The 17,219-nt window shown below is 38.3% G+C and overlaps 1 protein-coding gene across 3 annotated transcripts in view; it reads left to right on the top strand.

Annotated features, from left to right (window-relative positions):
- FAF1 (Fas associated factor 1) overlaps window positions 1–17,219 on the top strand; it is a 498,736-nt gene that overhangs the window by 150,020 nt on the left and 331,497 nt on the right. For all 3 annotated transcript variants that reach the window (XM_053575767.1, XM_053575768.1, XM_053575766.1), the window contains one exon: window positions 3,740–3,942. In XM_053575767.1, the coding sequence (XP_053431742.1) occupies window positions 3,837–3,942 (106 nt within the window). In that variant the 5' untranslated portion in view covers window positions 3,740–3,836. The remainder of the gene's footprint in view (window positions 1–3,739; window positions 3,943–17,219) is intronic.

Raw genomic sequence — 17,219 nt, 5'->3', positions numbered from 1 at the left:
CTGAGTCTATGCACGTATCCCTATTCCACATCTTAGGGTATTATTGCTTTCAAAATAGTATCTTAATTTTTTCAAAAGAAACTTAGAAAGTATGTTTATTCAACTTTCACTGTAGTCTGTAAACTGCCAAATTAAATTTTGGAACTAATTCTTGGCAGGGTCACACTTGTTGTTAAAAGAAGGAAGAAATTCTTTTAAAGGGGCCATTTTCAAAACTTTGTAGCTATCTTAGCGTGACTTTGAGCAGAAAGTTAAAAACTCTGAATATATTCTATTTTTCTAGTCTCCTAGTCAAAAGTAGCCATCCTTGAGTCCTTGTTGTCATTACCACTATTATAGTTACATAATAGTCATTTGGTCCCACAAGCATGTCATCATATTAAGCTACAAGTGATATATATATATATTATATATATATATACACACAATGTATATATATATATTATATATATACACACACACACATACATGTATATATGTATATATATACAATTTTTTTTTATTTTTTTAAAGTAAGGGTCTTACTTAAACTCTTGGGCTCAAGCTGTCCTCCCACCTCAGCCTCCTGAGTAGCTAGCACTACAGGTGTGTACTACCACACCTGGCTAATTTTTATTTTTATTATTTTTTTGTTGGATTAGAAGAACATTTTACTGAAGAACAAAGCAGGCACAAAAGAGTATGCATTATATGATTGCATGACATGACAGATCTAAATTACAGTGATGGGAAGCGTCAGTGATTGTCTAGGGTGGAGAATAGAAATTAAACAGTTATTCATGCTACAAGCTATCTGTTTTATTTATTTATTTATTTATTTATATTTCAGGTTAATATGAGGGTGCAAATGATTAGGTTACAGTGTTTGCATTTTGTTAGGTAAGTTCCCTGTGGTAGTTGTGCCATATACTCTTACATTGTTCCCAATAGGTGGGAACTCACCATTCGCTTGCCCTCTTCCCCTCCCCTCCTCTGTCCTCTCCCCTTCCCCACACTTGAATTAAATTAAGTTTTTTGAGTGTTAATTTCTAAATTTTTTTGTGGAGATGGGGTCTCCCTGTGTTGCCCTGGCTATTCTCCAACTGCTGGCCTCAAGCCTACGGTCTTGGCCTCCCAAAGTGCTAGGATTACAGATGTCAGCCAGTACACCCAGCCACTGATAATAATTTAATAATCATGATGCCAGTGCATGGCATGGATCACCAGTATTCATTTTCCATTGGCAAGGACTATCAGTGAATTGAAGGTTAAGGACATAATTAAGCCAATTTCTAAATCCTATCTTTGAAAGTATGTTTTCTGGGACTCCTTTACAGCATTCAGTTAAGGAAAAATGAAACCATCTTAGATATTTCAACAAAAGGAATTGATTGTAGGATTGGTTACACAGGTGTGGAAGACTAAAAGAGCAAAAAGGGATATTAACCTGTATATAATAACTGCTGGAGGAAGCTCCTACTCCTGGGTTTGGGGAACAATGTGGTTAATAGAACATGAAGCTCAGAGGGAGGCCTATGAAGCTGGGGGTCAGATTTCTTTGCATGCACACTGTCCAGCTGCTGTTGGTATCTGAGGGTATGTCAAGAAGATAGTTATAAGAATGCTGAAAAACCAAAGCACAGGAACTACTACAGGGTAGTTACAGGGTGATAGGGATAGAAATGCATGCAAGCTGGAAGAAGAAAATCTTCCTTCCCCTCTTTTTAACTACGAGACCCTCTATAGTATTTTCTAGTGGCAGAATCTAAGAGAAAACCATTTAGCAAAGGAAAATACAGTTTTACAGAAACTTGGCCCCTGTATCACAGAAGAATACAGAGGGGTGGATTTAGAGTCAAGAAACAGTGACCAGCTTACTAATATTAGCTATTTTTCTTAGATTCTGAGAAGGTGTGACAAAGTTTAGACATGTGAATTGTTTTGCTGAAATTCTGTTCATGGATATTTAGGCGCTCACTTTGCATTTCAGTAATGACATTTTTCTTTTTTCACTTTGGACTTTTTCTCTGTACCCATGTTTTCCTTACAGGTTTATTTTCTTTAAAAGTTAAGGATAGATTTTGTCTTTGGATCAGTGATTACTAGAGTATCTCAACTCTGGTGATATATAAACTTGTTGCTTTCAAACATTTTTGATTATGACTTAAAATGAAAAATACAGGGTGTCTGTAAATTTCGTGTGCAATTTAAAATACTTGTCTGAGACTGCAAAGCACATACAAACAAATGTGTAACAGAATTAGAAGCTTTATGAAATGATACTTGGTCCTAACTATTAAGTGACATAATACTGATAATTTCTATTTTATTGTGTTCTAATCTTTAAAAGACTGATTACAAATCACTCAGCCAACTATAGTAGAACCTTCATAGTTAACCCCTTCCTTACATCAACCACCTCCAGTTGACCTAATTTTCTGAGACCAGACATATACCAGGAGTTGGAGGCTGGAGTAAACTATGATCACTTTACTGCACTTTAGCTGAGGCAACTTAGACCTGTCTAAAAAAGCTAAAAACCATGGGCAGCGCCTGTAGCTCAGTGGGTACAGCACTGACCCCATACACCGAGGGTGGTGGGTTCAAACCTGGCCCCGGCCAAACTGCAACAAAAATATATCCAGGTGTTGTGGCGGGCAACTGTAGTCCCAGCTACTCGGGAGGCTGAGGCAAGAGAATCACCTAAGCCCAAGAGCTGGAGGTTGCTGTGAGCTGTGTGACGCCAGGGCACTCTACTGGGGGCGATAAAATTTGACCCTGTTTCTACTAAAAAATAAAAAATAGGGCGGTGCCTGTGGCTCAAAGGAGTAGGGCGCCGGCCCCATATGCCGGAGGTGGTGGGTTTAAACCCAGCCCCAGCCCAAAACTGCAAAAAAATAAAAAATAAATAAATAAATAAGCCAAAACCCCAAACCACATATATCCACACACAAACACACACAAAAATTAGCTAAGAAAATGGAAGTGCGGATGGCTTGAGGAGGAAAAGAATAGTTTTAGAGAAAATTGCCTGTATTCCCCCATACAATAGGAAGGAAAGATCAAGTAAAAGAAGAAATGAAAACCCATGTGCCTATTAGCATAAAGAGATGGAGAATCCAGGAGAGAAGGAAAAATCAAAGGTACCGGAAAGGAAAGTGATAATCCCTAGGGAAGAAGGGAAGAGGGAGAGTGAGAGAGAGATGGAGGGAGTGCAAGAATGAAAGAACATTTGCAGGTTATCTTTGCATGTGATGTTAAGAAGAAAAGGAAATTTCTCTTGATGGCTTTTGTTTTCTCAGCAAAGTAGGAAAAAAATTATCTTTGAAGACTGTAAAGAGTCTGGGAGAATTGAGGTTCTAGGACAGTGAAGTTTCAAAAGGCTTTTTGGAAAGTAGGGTTCAAGAGTGAAATAATGGTTCATTGATTAAGAGTAAGTGATGGAAAAGGTATTCTTAATTTACAGAGTTTAAAATGGTGTTTTACCAACATCATAACAATACAAGGCAAAAACCTAAATAAATGCTAAATGGTATGATATTGCCAATAAACATAGAAAGGCAAGAATGAAAGGGAGAGTAATGTGATCTTCAGTCTCTGGGGAAGATTTTGTGGAGGGAGTAGAACTTGAATTTGGCCTTGATATATGGGTAGGTAAACTTGATTAGAAGAACAGCACAAGCTGAGTATGAGAGGGTCCCTGGTGGTATTCTATGATGATTTGGTTGATGATAATGCTTCTTTTATGTCAACATTTTAGTGAATATGGAGGAGAGACCATAACAGGACCTGCATTTAATCCAGCAAATCATCCAGCTCCAGCTCCTACTCCCTCTTCTTCGGCGTTTCGACCTGTAATGCCATCTAGGCAGATTGTAGAAAGGCAACCTCGGATGCTGGACTTCAGGGTTGAGTACAGAGACAGAAATGTTGATGTGGTACTTGAAGACAGCTGTACTGTTGGTAAGATTTTTTTCCTATCATAAATAATTTATTAGGTAAACATTTAGTTTATGTTCTGTTCTTCTGAGTTGACTACTAACAATAAGGGGAATAAAGCATACTGAAACTCATAATTTTCTTTTATTGATTTTGTGCTCTATTTTTACTATGTTAAAATAGAGGTAAGTTTGAGAGTAATTTTTTTCTATTGTATGCAGCTGAAATGATATATGATGCTGTTTTAAGGCTTATGCAAATCAAATACCTAGGAGCGTCAAAAAAAAAAAAAACCCTAATTAAGTATAGTGCATAATCATACTTTACAACTGAAGTTCATTTATTTTTCATATTATGTGTCTTAGTTTGTTTTGTGCTGCTTTATCAAAATACCCAAGACTAGGTAATTTATAAAGGACATGAATTCATTTTCTTACATTTCTGGAGGTTGGAAAGTCCAAGATTATGGTGCTAGCAGGTTCAGGGCTGTTCTCTGCTTCCAGGATGGCACCTTGATGCTATATCCTCCTCAGGGAGGGAAGGGGAGGACACTCTGTCCTCATGTGGCAGAAGTCTGAAGGGCAAAGGGGACAAAATTCCCTCTGTCAAGTCCTTTTATAGGAGCACCTAATCCCATTCACAAGGGCAGAACCTACATGGCCTGATCACCTCTTAAAGCCCTTGCATCTTAATATTGCTACATTGGCAATACCTGAATTTTGAAGGAAACACATTCAAACTATAATACTATGGTTAGTGAGAAGTCATATATTTCCATCACTTTTTTTTTCTGCCTGTTGAAAAAAATACTATCATATCCAAGGAAACTTGAATATATCTGTCATTGCTGGACAGATTTTAGCAAGTTGCTATAGTTTGACTATGTTGAACTCATATTTGATTCAGTTTATTTGATCTACTTTCATTGTAGAACTGCAGATTGTACTAATTTCTATTTTAATGTAGTTTTGCCTTCTAAATTCCAGATATTTTTGAAATTTTCCCTTTGTTCTTTTTGGGGGAAGATCCTTTCCTAATTTTACTTAATTTTATTAATTGAGCCTTAAAAAGCAAGTTATCATATTACTAAACGCTAACCGTATTATCTTATTCCCTTTCTTAAAACCGTTTAAAAGCTTTTCATTGATTTTACAAAACAATTCACTTTAACATGACTTGTAAGTCCCGGCTTGATTAAGGCGCTCATGCTCGCATTTCCAGTTTCATACATTACCACTCTTCTCCTTGTTCACTATACCTATGTCACATTGAACTTCTTCCAGTTCACTAAGTTATTAGCCCACTGTACTTGTGGTCTTGTTTCTTTTTCTGCGTAAGTTCTGCACCTAGATCATTCAATTCTCTCTCCATTTCCATGCCCCCAAATATTCTCTTGTACATTCTTGTTTTTCATATTGTAAAAAATTGTGGTAAAACACAAAACATGAGATTTATACTCTTAATAAAATTCTTAGGGTATAGTATAGAATTATTAATTAAATGCACTTTTTATCTAAATAACGGGAACTCTGTACCCATTAAACAGCAACTCTTCATTTTTCCCTCTCTCAAGCTCTTGGCAACCACTTTTCTGCTTTCTTTTTCTTAAAACCTGGTGGGAGGGAAATGCCTTCTTCTATCTAAAACAGATTGTTTATAATGATGTTTAAATCCATGTTCTATAGCTTTTCTCTTACACTTGAAGACATTTCCCTATTTTTTACTTTCTCACATTGAATAATTTAGTTCTATTAATTGTTCCTCAAAAGCTTATTTTTTATTTCTTTATTCATCATTGTAAGTTTATCTTGCTTTGGGTGTAGGTGATAAATAAGCCAGGTGGTCATTTTATGCTATATTTTTACTTATGCAAGTGTTTCCCCTTAAAATGTTAGGTGCATATTGCTTTCATGGTTATTTTTGTTAATAACAAATATCTTGAGGTCAGGAGTTTGAGACCAGCCTGAGCAAGAGTGAGACCCCTTTCTTTATTAGAACTAGGAAAAATTTGCTGAGCATGGTGGCCCACACCTGTAGTCCCAGTTACTTGAGAGGCTGAGGCAAGAGAATTGTTTGAGTCTAGAGACGGGGGTTTCAGTGAGCCATTGTGATGCCACTGCACTCTGGCCCAGGCGACAGAGCAAGACTCTATCTTTAAAAAAACAAAAACAAGGCTCGGCGCCTGTGGCTCAAGCGGCTAAGGCGCCAGCCACATACACCTGAGTTGGCAGGTTCTAATCCAGCCCGGGCCGCCAAACAACAATGACGGCTGCAACCGAAAAAAAAAAAAAAATAGCCGGGCGTTGTGGCGGGCACCTGTGGTCCCAGCTACTTGGGAGGTGGAGGCAGGAGAATTGCTTGAGCCTGGAAGTTTGAGGTTGCTGTGAGCTGTGATGTCACGGTACTCTACCCAGGGTGACAGCTTGAGTCTCTGTCTCAAAAAAAACAAAAAAACAAAAAACAAAAACAAAAAACAACCCAAAAATCTCTGGGAGGCTGAGGCAGCTAGATTGCCTGAGCTCAAGAGTTCAAGACCAGCCTGAGCAAGAGCGAGACCCTGTCTCTAAAAATTAGCCAGGTGTTGTGGTGGGCACCTGTAGTCCCAGTTAGATGGGAGCCTGAGGCAAGAGGATCACTTGAGCCCAAGAGTTTGTGGTTACTGTGAGCTGTGATGGCACTCTATCAAGGGTGACAAAGTGAGACTCTGTCTCATAAAAAGGGAAAGTGTGTACTTGGACATTTTTAGTTTGATTTCATGAATCTTAATCTTTCTACTCTTGCATATTAATAGATAATATTTCTGGAAGGCATGCAGACACAATTCATTTTATTGTACTTTATTGTGCCTTGAAGATTTTTTTGTTTCAAGGAAAAATTCCCAATTTGAAGGTTTATGACAACACTGTATCTAGCAAGTATGTTGGTACCATTTTTCCAATAGCATGTGCTCATTTTCTCTGTCATATTTTTTTTTTTTTTTTTTTTTGGTTTTTGGCCAGGGCTGGGTTTGAACCCACCACCTCCAGCATATGGGGATCGGCACCTTACCCCTTGAGCCACAGGCACCGCCCTCTGTGTCATATTTTTGAAATTTTTACAATATTTCAAAGTTTTTGATTTTATTGTATCTGTTGTGGTAATCTGTGATCAATGATCTTTGATGTTACTTGTTTTGGGGTGCCACAAATTATTCCCACATATGATGGCAAATTTAATTGATAAATGTTGTGTGTGTTCTGACTGCTTCACCAATTGGCCATTTTCCTATCTCTGTCCTGCTCCATGGGCCTACCAATTACTGAGATACAGTATTGAAATTTGGCAAGTCAGTAACCCTACAAGAGCCTCTAAGTGACCAAGTGAAAAGAAGAATCATGTCTCTCACTTTTAGCCAAAAGTTAGAATTGATTAAACATAGTGAGGAAGACATGTCAAAGCCAAGCTGGGCCATAAGCTGTCCTTTGTGCCAGTTAGCCAAGTTGTGCATGCAAAGGAAAAGCTCTTGAGGGAAATTAAAAGTACAACTCCAGTGAATACACACTGATGAGAAAATGATAGAAAAGCAAACCTACTTTGTTACTGATATGAAGAAAGATTTAGTGGTCTAAATCAAAGATCACACCAATTGCAACATTTCCTTAAGCCAAAGCCTTATCTTGGGCAAAGCCCTCTCTTGTACTTTGTGAAGGCTGAGAGAGATGAGGAAGGTGCAGAAGAAAAGTTGGAAGCTAGCAGAGGCTCTTTCAGGAATTTTAAGGAAATCAGTCTCTTCCCTAATAAGTATAAGGCGAAGCAGCAAATGCTAATGTAGAAACTACAGCAAATTATCCAGAAGATCTAGCTACAAGTATTGATTACAAGTTAAAGAAGTTTTATCATGTTTACAGATTTTCAGTGTAGACAAAACAAACTTCTATTAGAAGAAGATGTCATCTGGGACTTCATAGCTAGAGAGGAGAAGTCAATGCCTGACTTCAAAGCTTCAAAGGACAGGCTGATTCTCTTGTTAGGGGTTAATAAAGCTGATGACTTGAAGTTGAAGCCAATGTACATCCACCATTCTGAAAATCCTAAGACCTTTAAGAATTATGCTAAATCTACTCTGCATGTGCTCTATAAATGGAACAACAAAGCCTGAATGACAGCACGTCTGTTCATAGCCTGGTTTGCTGAGTATTTTAAGTCACTGTTATTATGTGTATTTCTCATGTGAGAAAAAAAGATTCCTTTCACTTTCAAGGTATTACTGCTCTTTGTCAATGCATTTAATCACCCAAGAGATGTACAAAAAGATGAATATTGTTTCTGTGCCTGCTAACACAATATGCATTTTGCAGACCACATATCAAGGAATAATTTCAACTTTCAAGTCTTCTTGTTTAAGAATAAGGCTGTAGGTGCCATTGACTGTGATGCTTCTGATATTGATGGATCTGGGCAACATAAATTGAAAACCTTTTGGGAAGGATTCACCATTCTAGATGCCATTAAGAACTTATGATTCAAGGGATGAGGGCAAAGAGGAGTTTGGAACAAGATGATTCCAACCCTCATGGATGACTTTGAGGGATTCAGCACTTCAGTGGGGAAAGTAATTGCAGGTGAGCGGAAATAGCAAGATAATTAGATTTAGAAGTAGAGCCTGAAGATGTGACTCAATTGCTGCAATCTCATGATAAAACTTCAACAGATGCAGGGTTGCTTCTTATGCATGAGCAAAGTAAGTACTTTCCTGAGATGGCATCTACTCCAGTGAAGATGTAGTGAACATGTTGAAATGACAACTAATAATTTAGAATATGACATATACTTAGTTCATAAAGCAGTCGCAGGGTTTCAGAGGATTGACTTAAATTTTTTTCTTCTTTTTTTTTTTATTGTTAAATCTTAGCTGTGTACATTAGTGCAATCGCCTGTACCCATTCTAAGATGCACCATAGATGGGGCCCCACCTCTTACTCTCCCTCCACCAAAACCTCCCCCCTCCCTTCCCCTTCCTGGCCCTTTCCCCATAGTCTTGTGCTCTAGTTGGGTTATGGTCTTCATGTGAAAGCTATAATTTAGCTTCATAGTAGGGCTGAGTACATTGGATACCTTTTCTTCCATTCCTGAGATACTTTGCTAAGAAGAATATGTTCCAGCTCCATCCATGTAAACATGAAAGAGGTAAAGTCTCCATCTTTCTTTAAGGCTGCATAGTATTCCATGGTATACATGTACCACAATTTGCTAGTCCATTCATGGGTCGATGGGCACTTGGGCTTCTTCCATGACTTAGCAATTATGAATTGGGCTGCAATAAACATTCTGGTACAGATGTCTTTGTTATATTGTGACTTTTGGTCTTCTGGGTATAAACCTAGTAAAGGAATTATAGGATTGAATGGCAGGTCTATTTTTGGTCTCTAAGTATTCTCCAAACATCCTTCCAGAAGGAACATATTAGTGGGCATTCCCACCAGCAGTGTAGAAGTGTGCCCTTTCCTCCACATCCACGCCAACATTTCTGGTTTTGGGATTTTGTTATGTGGGCTACTCTTACTGGGGTTAGGTGATATCTCAGAGTAGTTTTGATTTGCATTTCTCTGATGATTAAGGATGATGAGCTTTTTTTCATGTGTTTGTAGATTTTGCGTCGGTCTTCTTTAGAGAAGTTTCTCTTTAAGTCCCTTGCCCACCCTGAAATGGGGTCACATGTTCTTTCCTTGCTAATAAATTTTAGTTCTCTGTGGATTCTGGTTATTAGACCTTTATCGGAGGTATAACCTGCAAATATTTTCTCCCATTCTGAGGGCTGTCTGCTTGGTTTACTCACTATGTTCTTGGCTGTGCAGAAGCTTTTTAGTTTGATCAGGTCCCAGTAGTGTATTTTTGATACTGCTTCAATTGCCTGGGGAGTCCTCCTCATAAAATATTCACCCAAGTCGATTCCTTCAAGAGTTTTCCCTGCACTTTCTTCAAGTATTTTTATAGTTTCATGTCTTAAGTTTAATTCTTTGATCCAGTGAGAGTCTATCTTAGTTAATGGTGAAAGGTGTGGGTCCAGTTTCAATCTTCTACAGGTTGCCAGCCAGTTTACCCAGCACCATTTGTTAAATAGGGAATCTTTTCCCCACTGAATGTTTTTAATTGGCTTGTCAAAGATCAAATAACGGTAAGTAGCTGGATCCATCTCTTGGTTCTCTGTTCTGTTCCAGACATCTATTTCTCTGCTTTTGTGCCAATACCATGCTGTTTTGATCACTATGGATTTATAGTACAGTCTCAGGTCTGGTAGCGTGATTCCTCCTGCTTTGTTTTTATTGCTCAGTAGTGTTTTGGCTATTCAAGGTTTTTTCTGATTCCATATAAAACGAAGTATTATTTTTTCAAGATCTTTAAAGTATGACAATGGAGCTTTAATAGGAATTGCATTAAAGTTATATATTGCTTTGGGCAGTATGGACATTTTAACAATGTTGATTCTTCCCAGCCATGAGCATGGTATGTTTTTCTATCTGTTAACATCTTCAGCTATTTCTTTTCTTAGAGTTTCATAGTTCTCTTTGTAGAGATCTTTCACGTCCTTTGTTAGGTATACTCCCAAATATTTTATCTTCTTTGGCACTACTGTGAAAGGAATAGAGTCCTTGACTGTTTGTTCGGCTTGGTTATTGTTGGTATATATAAAGGCTACAGATTTATGGGTGTTGATTTTGTAGCCTGAGACAATACTATATTCCTTGATCACTTCTAAAAGTTTTGTAGTAGAATCCCTAGTGTTTTCCAGATATACGATCATATCATCTGCGAAGAGTGAAAGTTTGATCTCTTCTGACCCTATGTGGATACCCTTGATCGCCTTTTCTTCCCTAATTGCAATGGCTAAAACTTCCATTACAATGTTAAAGAGCAATGGAGACAATGGGCAACCTTGCCTGGTTCCTGATCTAAGTGGAAATGATTTCAATTTAACTCCATTCAATACGATATTGGCTGTGGGTTTGCTGTAGATGGCCTCTATTAGGTTAAGAAATGTCCCTTCTATACCAATTTTCTTAAGTGTTCTGATCATGAAGGGATGCTGGATATTATCAAAAGCTTTTTCTGCATCAATTGAAAGAATCATATGGTCTTTATTTTTACATTTGTTTATGTGTTGAATTACATTTATAGATTCATGTATATTGAACCAGCCTTGAGACCCTGGGATAAATCCGACTTGGTCATGGTGTATAATTTTTTTGATGTGTTGTTGGATTCTGTTTGTTAGGATCTTATTGAGTATTTTAGCATCTATATTCATTAGTGATATTGGTCTATAATTTTCTTTTCTTGTTGGGTCTTTTCCTGGTTTGGGGATCAAGGTGATGTTTGCTTCGTAGAATGTGCTGGGTAATATTCCTTCTTTTTCTATATTTTGGAAGAGGTTTAGTAGTATAGGTACTAGTTCTTCTTTAAGTGTTTGGTAGAATTCTGACGTAAAGCCATCTGGTCCTGGGCTTGCTTTTTAGGGAGATTTTGTATCGTTGATGCTATTTCAGAACTTGATATAGGCCTGTTCAACATTTCCACTTCATTCTGACGTACTTCCAGGTATTGGTCCATTTCTTTCAGATTTTCATATTTCTGAGAGTAGAGTTTCTTGTAGTATTCGTTAAGGATTTTTTGAATTTCTGAGGGGTCTGTTGTTATTTCATCGTTACCATTTCTGATTGATGAAATTAGAGATTTTACTCTTTTTTCCTGGTTAGGTTGGCCAAAGGTTTATCTATTTTATTAATCTTTTCAAAAAACCAGCTTTTGGATTTATTGATCTGTTGTATAATTCTTTTGTTTTCAATTTTATTTAGTTCTGCTCTGATTTTGGTTATTTCTTCTTTTCTGCTGGGGTTGGGGTTGGAGTGTTCTTCCTTCTCCAGTTGCTTGAGATGTCCCATTAAGTTATTAACTTCCTCTCTTTCTGTTTTCTTGAGGAAGGCTTGCAGTGCTATAAATTTCCCTCTTAGGACTGCCTTTGCAGTATCCCAGAGGTTCTGGTAATTCGTGTCTTGATTGTTGTTTTGTTCCAAAAATACGATGATTTCCTTCTTAATCTCGTCTATAACCCATGTATCCTTCAGCATAAGGTTGTTTAGCTTCCATGTTTTTGTATGGGTATGCAGGTTCCTGTTGTTATTTAGTTCAACTTTTATTCCATGATGGTCTGAGAAGATGCAAGGAATAATTTCTATTTTTTTAAATGTGCTGAGTTTAGATTTGTGGCCTAGGATGTGGTCAATTTTGGAATATGTTCCGTGGGCTGATAAGAAGAATGTGTATTCAGTTTTTTTGGGATGAAATGTTCTGTAGATGTCTGTTAAGTTCAGATGTTGAATGGTTGAGTTTAAATCTAAAATTTCTTTGCTTAGCTTCTTTTTGGAGGATCTATCCAGGACTGCTAACGGAGTGTTAAAATGTCCAACTACTATGGAAGTGGAGGAAATCGAGTTGCTCGTGTGTGTTAGAGTTTCTCTTATAAATTGAGGTGCGTTGTGGTTGGGTGCATAAATATTAATAATTGAGATCTCATCATATTGAGTATTACCTTTAATAAATATGAAGTGTTCATCCTTATCCTTAATTATTTTGGTTGGTTTAAAGCCTATTGCATCTGCGAACAGGATTGCAACGCCTGCTTTTTTCTGCTTTCCATTTGCCTGGAGTATGGATGACCATCCCTGTACCTTGAGTCTATATTTGTCTTTTAATGTAAGATACGATTCTTGGATGCAGCAGATATCTGGCTTGAGTTTTTGTATCCAGTCCGCCAACCTATGCTCTTTAGAGGACAATTTAAACCATTCACATTAACTGAGAGTATTGATAAGCCTTTCGAGAGACCGGTGGACATTTTTAATCCTTTTGCGACTGTGGAAGTTGGAATTTGATCAAAATTTTTTGGGTGGGGTTACTTTTGTGGTGGAGAATTACTCTGGTCTTTATGGAGGATAGGTCTAAGAATGTCCTGTGGCAAATTTCTTCAACATGTGAATGTCGTTGAAGTATTTAATTTCTCTGTCATAAATGAAGCCCAGTTTAGCTGGGTACAGGATCCTGGGTTGAAAGTTATTTTGTTTTAGGAGATTAAAAGTCGATGACCGTTTTCTTCTAGCTTGAAAGGTTTCAGCAGAGAGATCTGCAGTTATTCTGATATTCTTCCCCTTGTACGTAATGGTTTTCTTTCGTCTGGCAGCTTTCAGAATTTTCTCCTTCATATTAACTTTAGTGAAATTGATTATGATGTGTCTGGGGAATGTCTTATTTGGGTTGAGTCGTGCTGGAGTTCTGAAACTGCTATCTGAATTTCGGAATCTCTTGGCATGTCTGGAAAGTTCTCCTTCATAATCTCATGGAGAAGAGACTCTGTGCCTTGTGAAGCCACTTCATCACTTTCGGGGATCCCTATAAGACGAATATTGGTTTTCTTCACATTATCCGAGAGCTCTCTGAGAGAGTGGTCTGTTTTTGCTTTCCATTTCTCTTCTTCTTTGAGGGTTTGGGAGCATTCGAAAGCTTTGTCTTCAATGTCAGAAATCCTTTCTTCTGCTTGCTCCATTCTGTTGCTGAGGGATTCTACTGTGTTTCTCAGATCTTTAAGGGATGCAACTTCTTGTCTCAATGTGTCGAAATCTTTGGTCATTTGGTCTTTGAATCCGTTGAATTCTTGAGATAACTTTTGGAATTCTAATTTGATCTTATTTGCTATCCAGATCCTGAATTCAATTTCTGACATCTCAGCTATTTGTTTGTGCATGGGGTCTTGTGCTGTTTCTGCCCCATTGATCCTTGGGGGAGTTGATCTACTCTGATTATTCATATTGGCAGAGTTTTTCTGTTGATTTCGCCTCATGTTTGTTTTTCACGGTTGTCTCTGGCTGTCCTCAGAGTTGGGGAGGTGTCTCTCCAAGATTAGACCCCAGCGGGATCACTCTTTTGTTCCTGCATCTTTGTAGGGAGTGACCCTGTGTAGTTCCTCTGGTGCTGCTCTAGCTAGGGAGTTCTGGTTGTGGAAGCAGCTCTGGTTTGTGACACACCCGGATCCAGCAACAGGGCTGGGGGTAGTGCACACGGTTCTGGGAGTGCCAGGCGCCCAGTGACTTTGGCACAGAGAGCCCAAGGCTTCAGCAGTCTCTGGCCAGGAGAAGAGCTCTGTGTAGAGGCAGGGAGGGCTCCAAAGGGCATGCAGCTACCAGAGTCACTGTCCAGATGAGCGGGCTAGTGTGGAAGCTGGGAGGACACAGGAGGGAGGACGCAGGGTTGCTTGGCTCCCGCAGTTCCTGGCCAGGGAATGCGGAGGCCCAGTGGGTGCGGGTCACCAGTTGGGGGTCGCTGCACAGGTCTTATGGAGGTCTGGGCGGTGACAAACCCAGGAGTTTGAGGTTGCTATGAGCTGTGACGTCACTGCACTCCACCCAGGGCAACAGCCCAAGGCTCCAGTGTGCCAAAACCATCTCACTCTGCCCTAAGGATTAAGGCTGTAAGGCAGCTCAGTCCCCGCTTTTAGGCTGCTCAGTCAGTAAGTTACTTTGACCCGCCCAATCCTTGCTCTGAGACCCTGAGGGCAGAGCTTGCCGGGGCAGTTCTTTCACAATGGCTTCCTGCACCTGGCTCAGTGGCTCAGTCTGGGGCCCCAGACAATGCCCAAAGTTTTCCACACTCCTGGTGAAGCTCTCCCCAAGGCAGTTCAACTGAGTGCCAAGTCCAAGAACACTGAAACAGTTCACAGGTAAGGCCTTTCTGGTTTGCAGTCTCACTGCTGCTTGTACTTAAGGTTGCCAGCGTGATTAGGTCGATCGAACACACGCAACCACTTGCCAGTTTTCCACTGTTTTTGTCCTCCTCTTGGGGTCCAGAAGTCCCTTGCTGGCTCCCTGTATCCTCAAAGGGATGATTATAGGCAGATCCCACCAGCCAGAGATGCCTGGAGTCTTGTCTCCCCAGACTCGCTGTTCCCAGTTGCAGGGAAGCTGTTTCTCGGCCGCCATCTTTAATCTCTCCCTCGATTGACTTAAATTTTGAAATTAGTTCTACTATGGGTAAAATCCTATTGTTAACAGCATCACATGCTAGAGAGTAGTCTTTCCTGAAAGAAAGAATGAATTGATGCCACAAAAGTTCATTGTTGTCTTACTTTAACACATTGTTAACCAGTCAGGAGTTAACTTGTGTTTTCATGCCTAAACATTATTGACAGATCACGAGTTAACTCACATGTTTGCACTTGCATTAGTTATTGCATTTTTTAAAAATATAACGTAATGTAGGATATTGTAAAAGTTTTATTAATAGTGTTCAGTTGTGTTTACATTGTTATAAAAATACCTTTTTTTAGTTTAAGGGTTTTATGATAATTCTTTTTTTTGCAAAAATTTCAAAAAAATTTTCAGTAAGTTATATGCACATGCTTTGTTAGATTGAGCGATTTTGAGAAATTTTGTAGTGATCTGAAGAATAGTAGTTTATCAGAAAACAGTTATGAATCTGATATTAGAGCACCAAAAATGGGAAAAAAATGGAATAATCTGTTAATGAAGGAGATTTTGAGGAGTGGATTGAAAATGATATTACACCAACCTTGGAGGATTGTATAATATTCTGGGTGTAACTGTTGAACTTAGTGATCCACATAGTATCAGTGAAGTGATGGACTTGCTTTTTGATAATGATTTTTTTTATTTAGTTGCTTCTCAAACCAATTTATTCCATCATCAAATGGAACAATTTTATAAAAAAGTCTGCTAAAACTTTACTGTGGTTAGAAGTTATCACTCATGATATAAAGAAGGTTCTCAGTTTATTGATGTGGAACAAGCAAAAAAAAAAAAAATCACATTGGAGAGATTACTGGTCAATAGACCCTTTGCTTGAACCACCAGTATTTCCTAAAACTATGCCCAGATTGAGGTTTGAGGAAACCCTTACATTTTTTTCATCTTATTGATAATATACAAGCTACATCTAGTAAAGACAGACTTTATGAAATTGGGCCTGTGTGGATTACTTTATTCCAAAATTTCAGGCTTCGTGTACACCTAAGCAGGAATTATCCCTAGATGAAGCAGTGGTGACATCAGTTTCATTTCACTTTCATATTTAATTACAAAATAATAGCCAGTGACAGGGGATAGCTTCTGCATAAAATTGCTGGTCAACAATGTGTTAAGAAATTGCCACACCCACCTCCATCTTCCTCAAATACTACCCTGATCAGTTAGTAGCCATCCAGATTAAGGCAAGACCCTCCACCAGAAAAAAGATTTTAACTCACTGAAGGCTCACACGATCATAAGCATTATTTACCACTAGAGTATTTTCAGTTAAGATATATATTTTAGACATAATGCTGTTGTGCACTTACTAGACTGCAGTATAGTGTAAACATAACTTTTATATTCACTGGGAAACTAAGGAGTTTATTATAAATAAAGAGGGAGTTGCTTTACTGTGTCATTCACTTCATTGTGGTCAGGTCATCCGGAACCAAATCCACAGTGTTTTTGGGGTATGTCTGTACTCTCTACCAGCCTCGGTAGTTATTTAATCTTTATCTTCTTATCAAAAGAAATAGAGGCAATTATTAGTATTGCAAACAATATTGTTAGATGTAGATAAGACAGAGAAATGAGATGAAATGAAAATAAAGCAAAATTATAGGAAGTCTGGTGCATTCTATGATATTCAATAGCCTAGTTAGAATTGAACCACACATTTGCCTTCAAATTGTCAAATAGCTCTTCTGGAAGAGAAATTAGTTTCTTTATTATATTTTAATATTATACTTAAAATATAGCAAGCCAGTGACTCAGAAAACTAGCAAGTATATCTGACCATAGATAATAAGGAAATTTCTTCGGTATGTCCTCAGAGAGAGAAAACATCCCTGTAAGATTATTTCTTTGTGATTAGTCCCACGTCATTTGTCTTGGTGAAGGTCACAGATCTTGCATGTGGTCATTCATGGTTTAAACTCAGAATTATTTGTCTCTAAAGTTCACAGTCTTTTCCTTGTACAATTTACCATGATCTTTTAATAATAATTAAAAAAAAAATTAAGGTATAATCTACATACAGTACAGTACAGTTAACACTTTAAAAACACAGGTCTAAACTACACAGGTCCACTTAACATGTGGGTTTTTTTCTGCTTCTGACACCACCGAGACAACAAGACTACCCCCTGGTCGTCTTCTTCCTCTTCAGCCTACTCGACCTAAAGACGATGAAGGTGAAGAGCATTGTGGTGATGAAGTTTACTAATAAATAGTAATTATATTTCCACT

This window comes from Nycticebus coucang, chromosome 22 (genome assembly GCF_027406575.1).
Source record: "Nycticebus coucang isolate mNycCou1 chromosome 22, mNycCou1.pri, whole genome shotgun sequence".
NCBI lineage: Eukaryota > Metazoa > Chordata > Mammalia > Primates > Lorisidae > Nycticebus > Nycticebus coucang.
The sequence above is the reverse complement of the archived record's forward strand: the minus strand, read 5'-3'. Positions and strand labels throughout refer to the sequence as shown.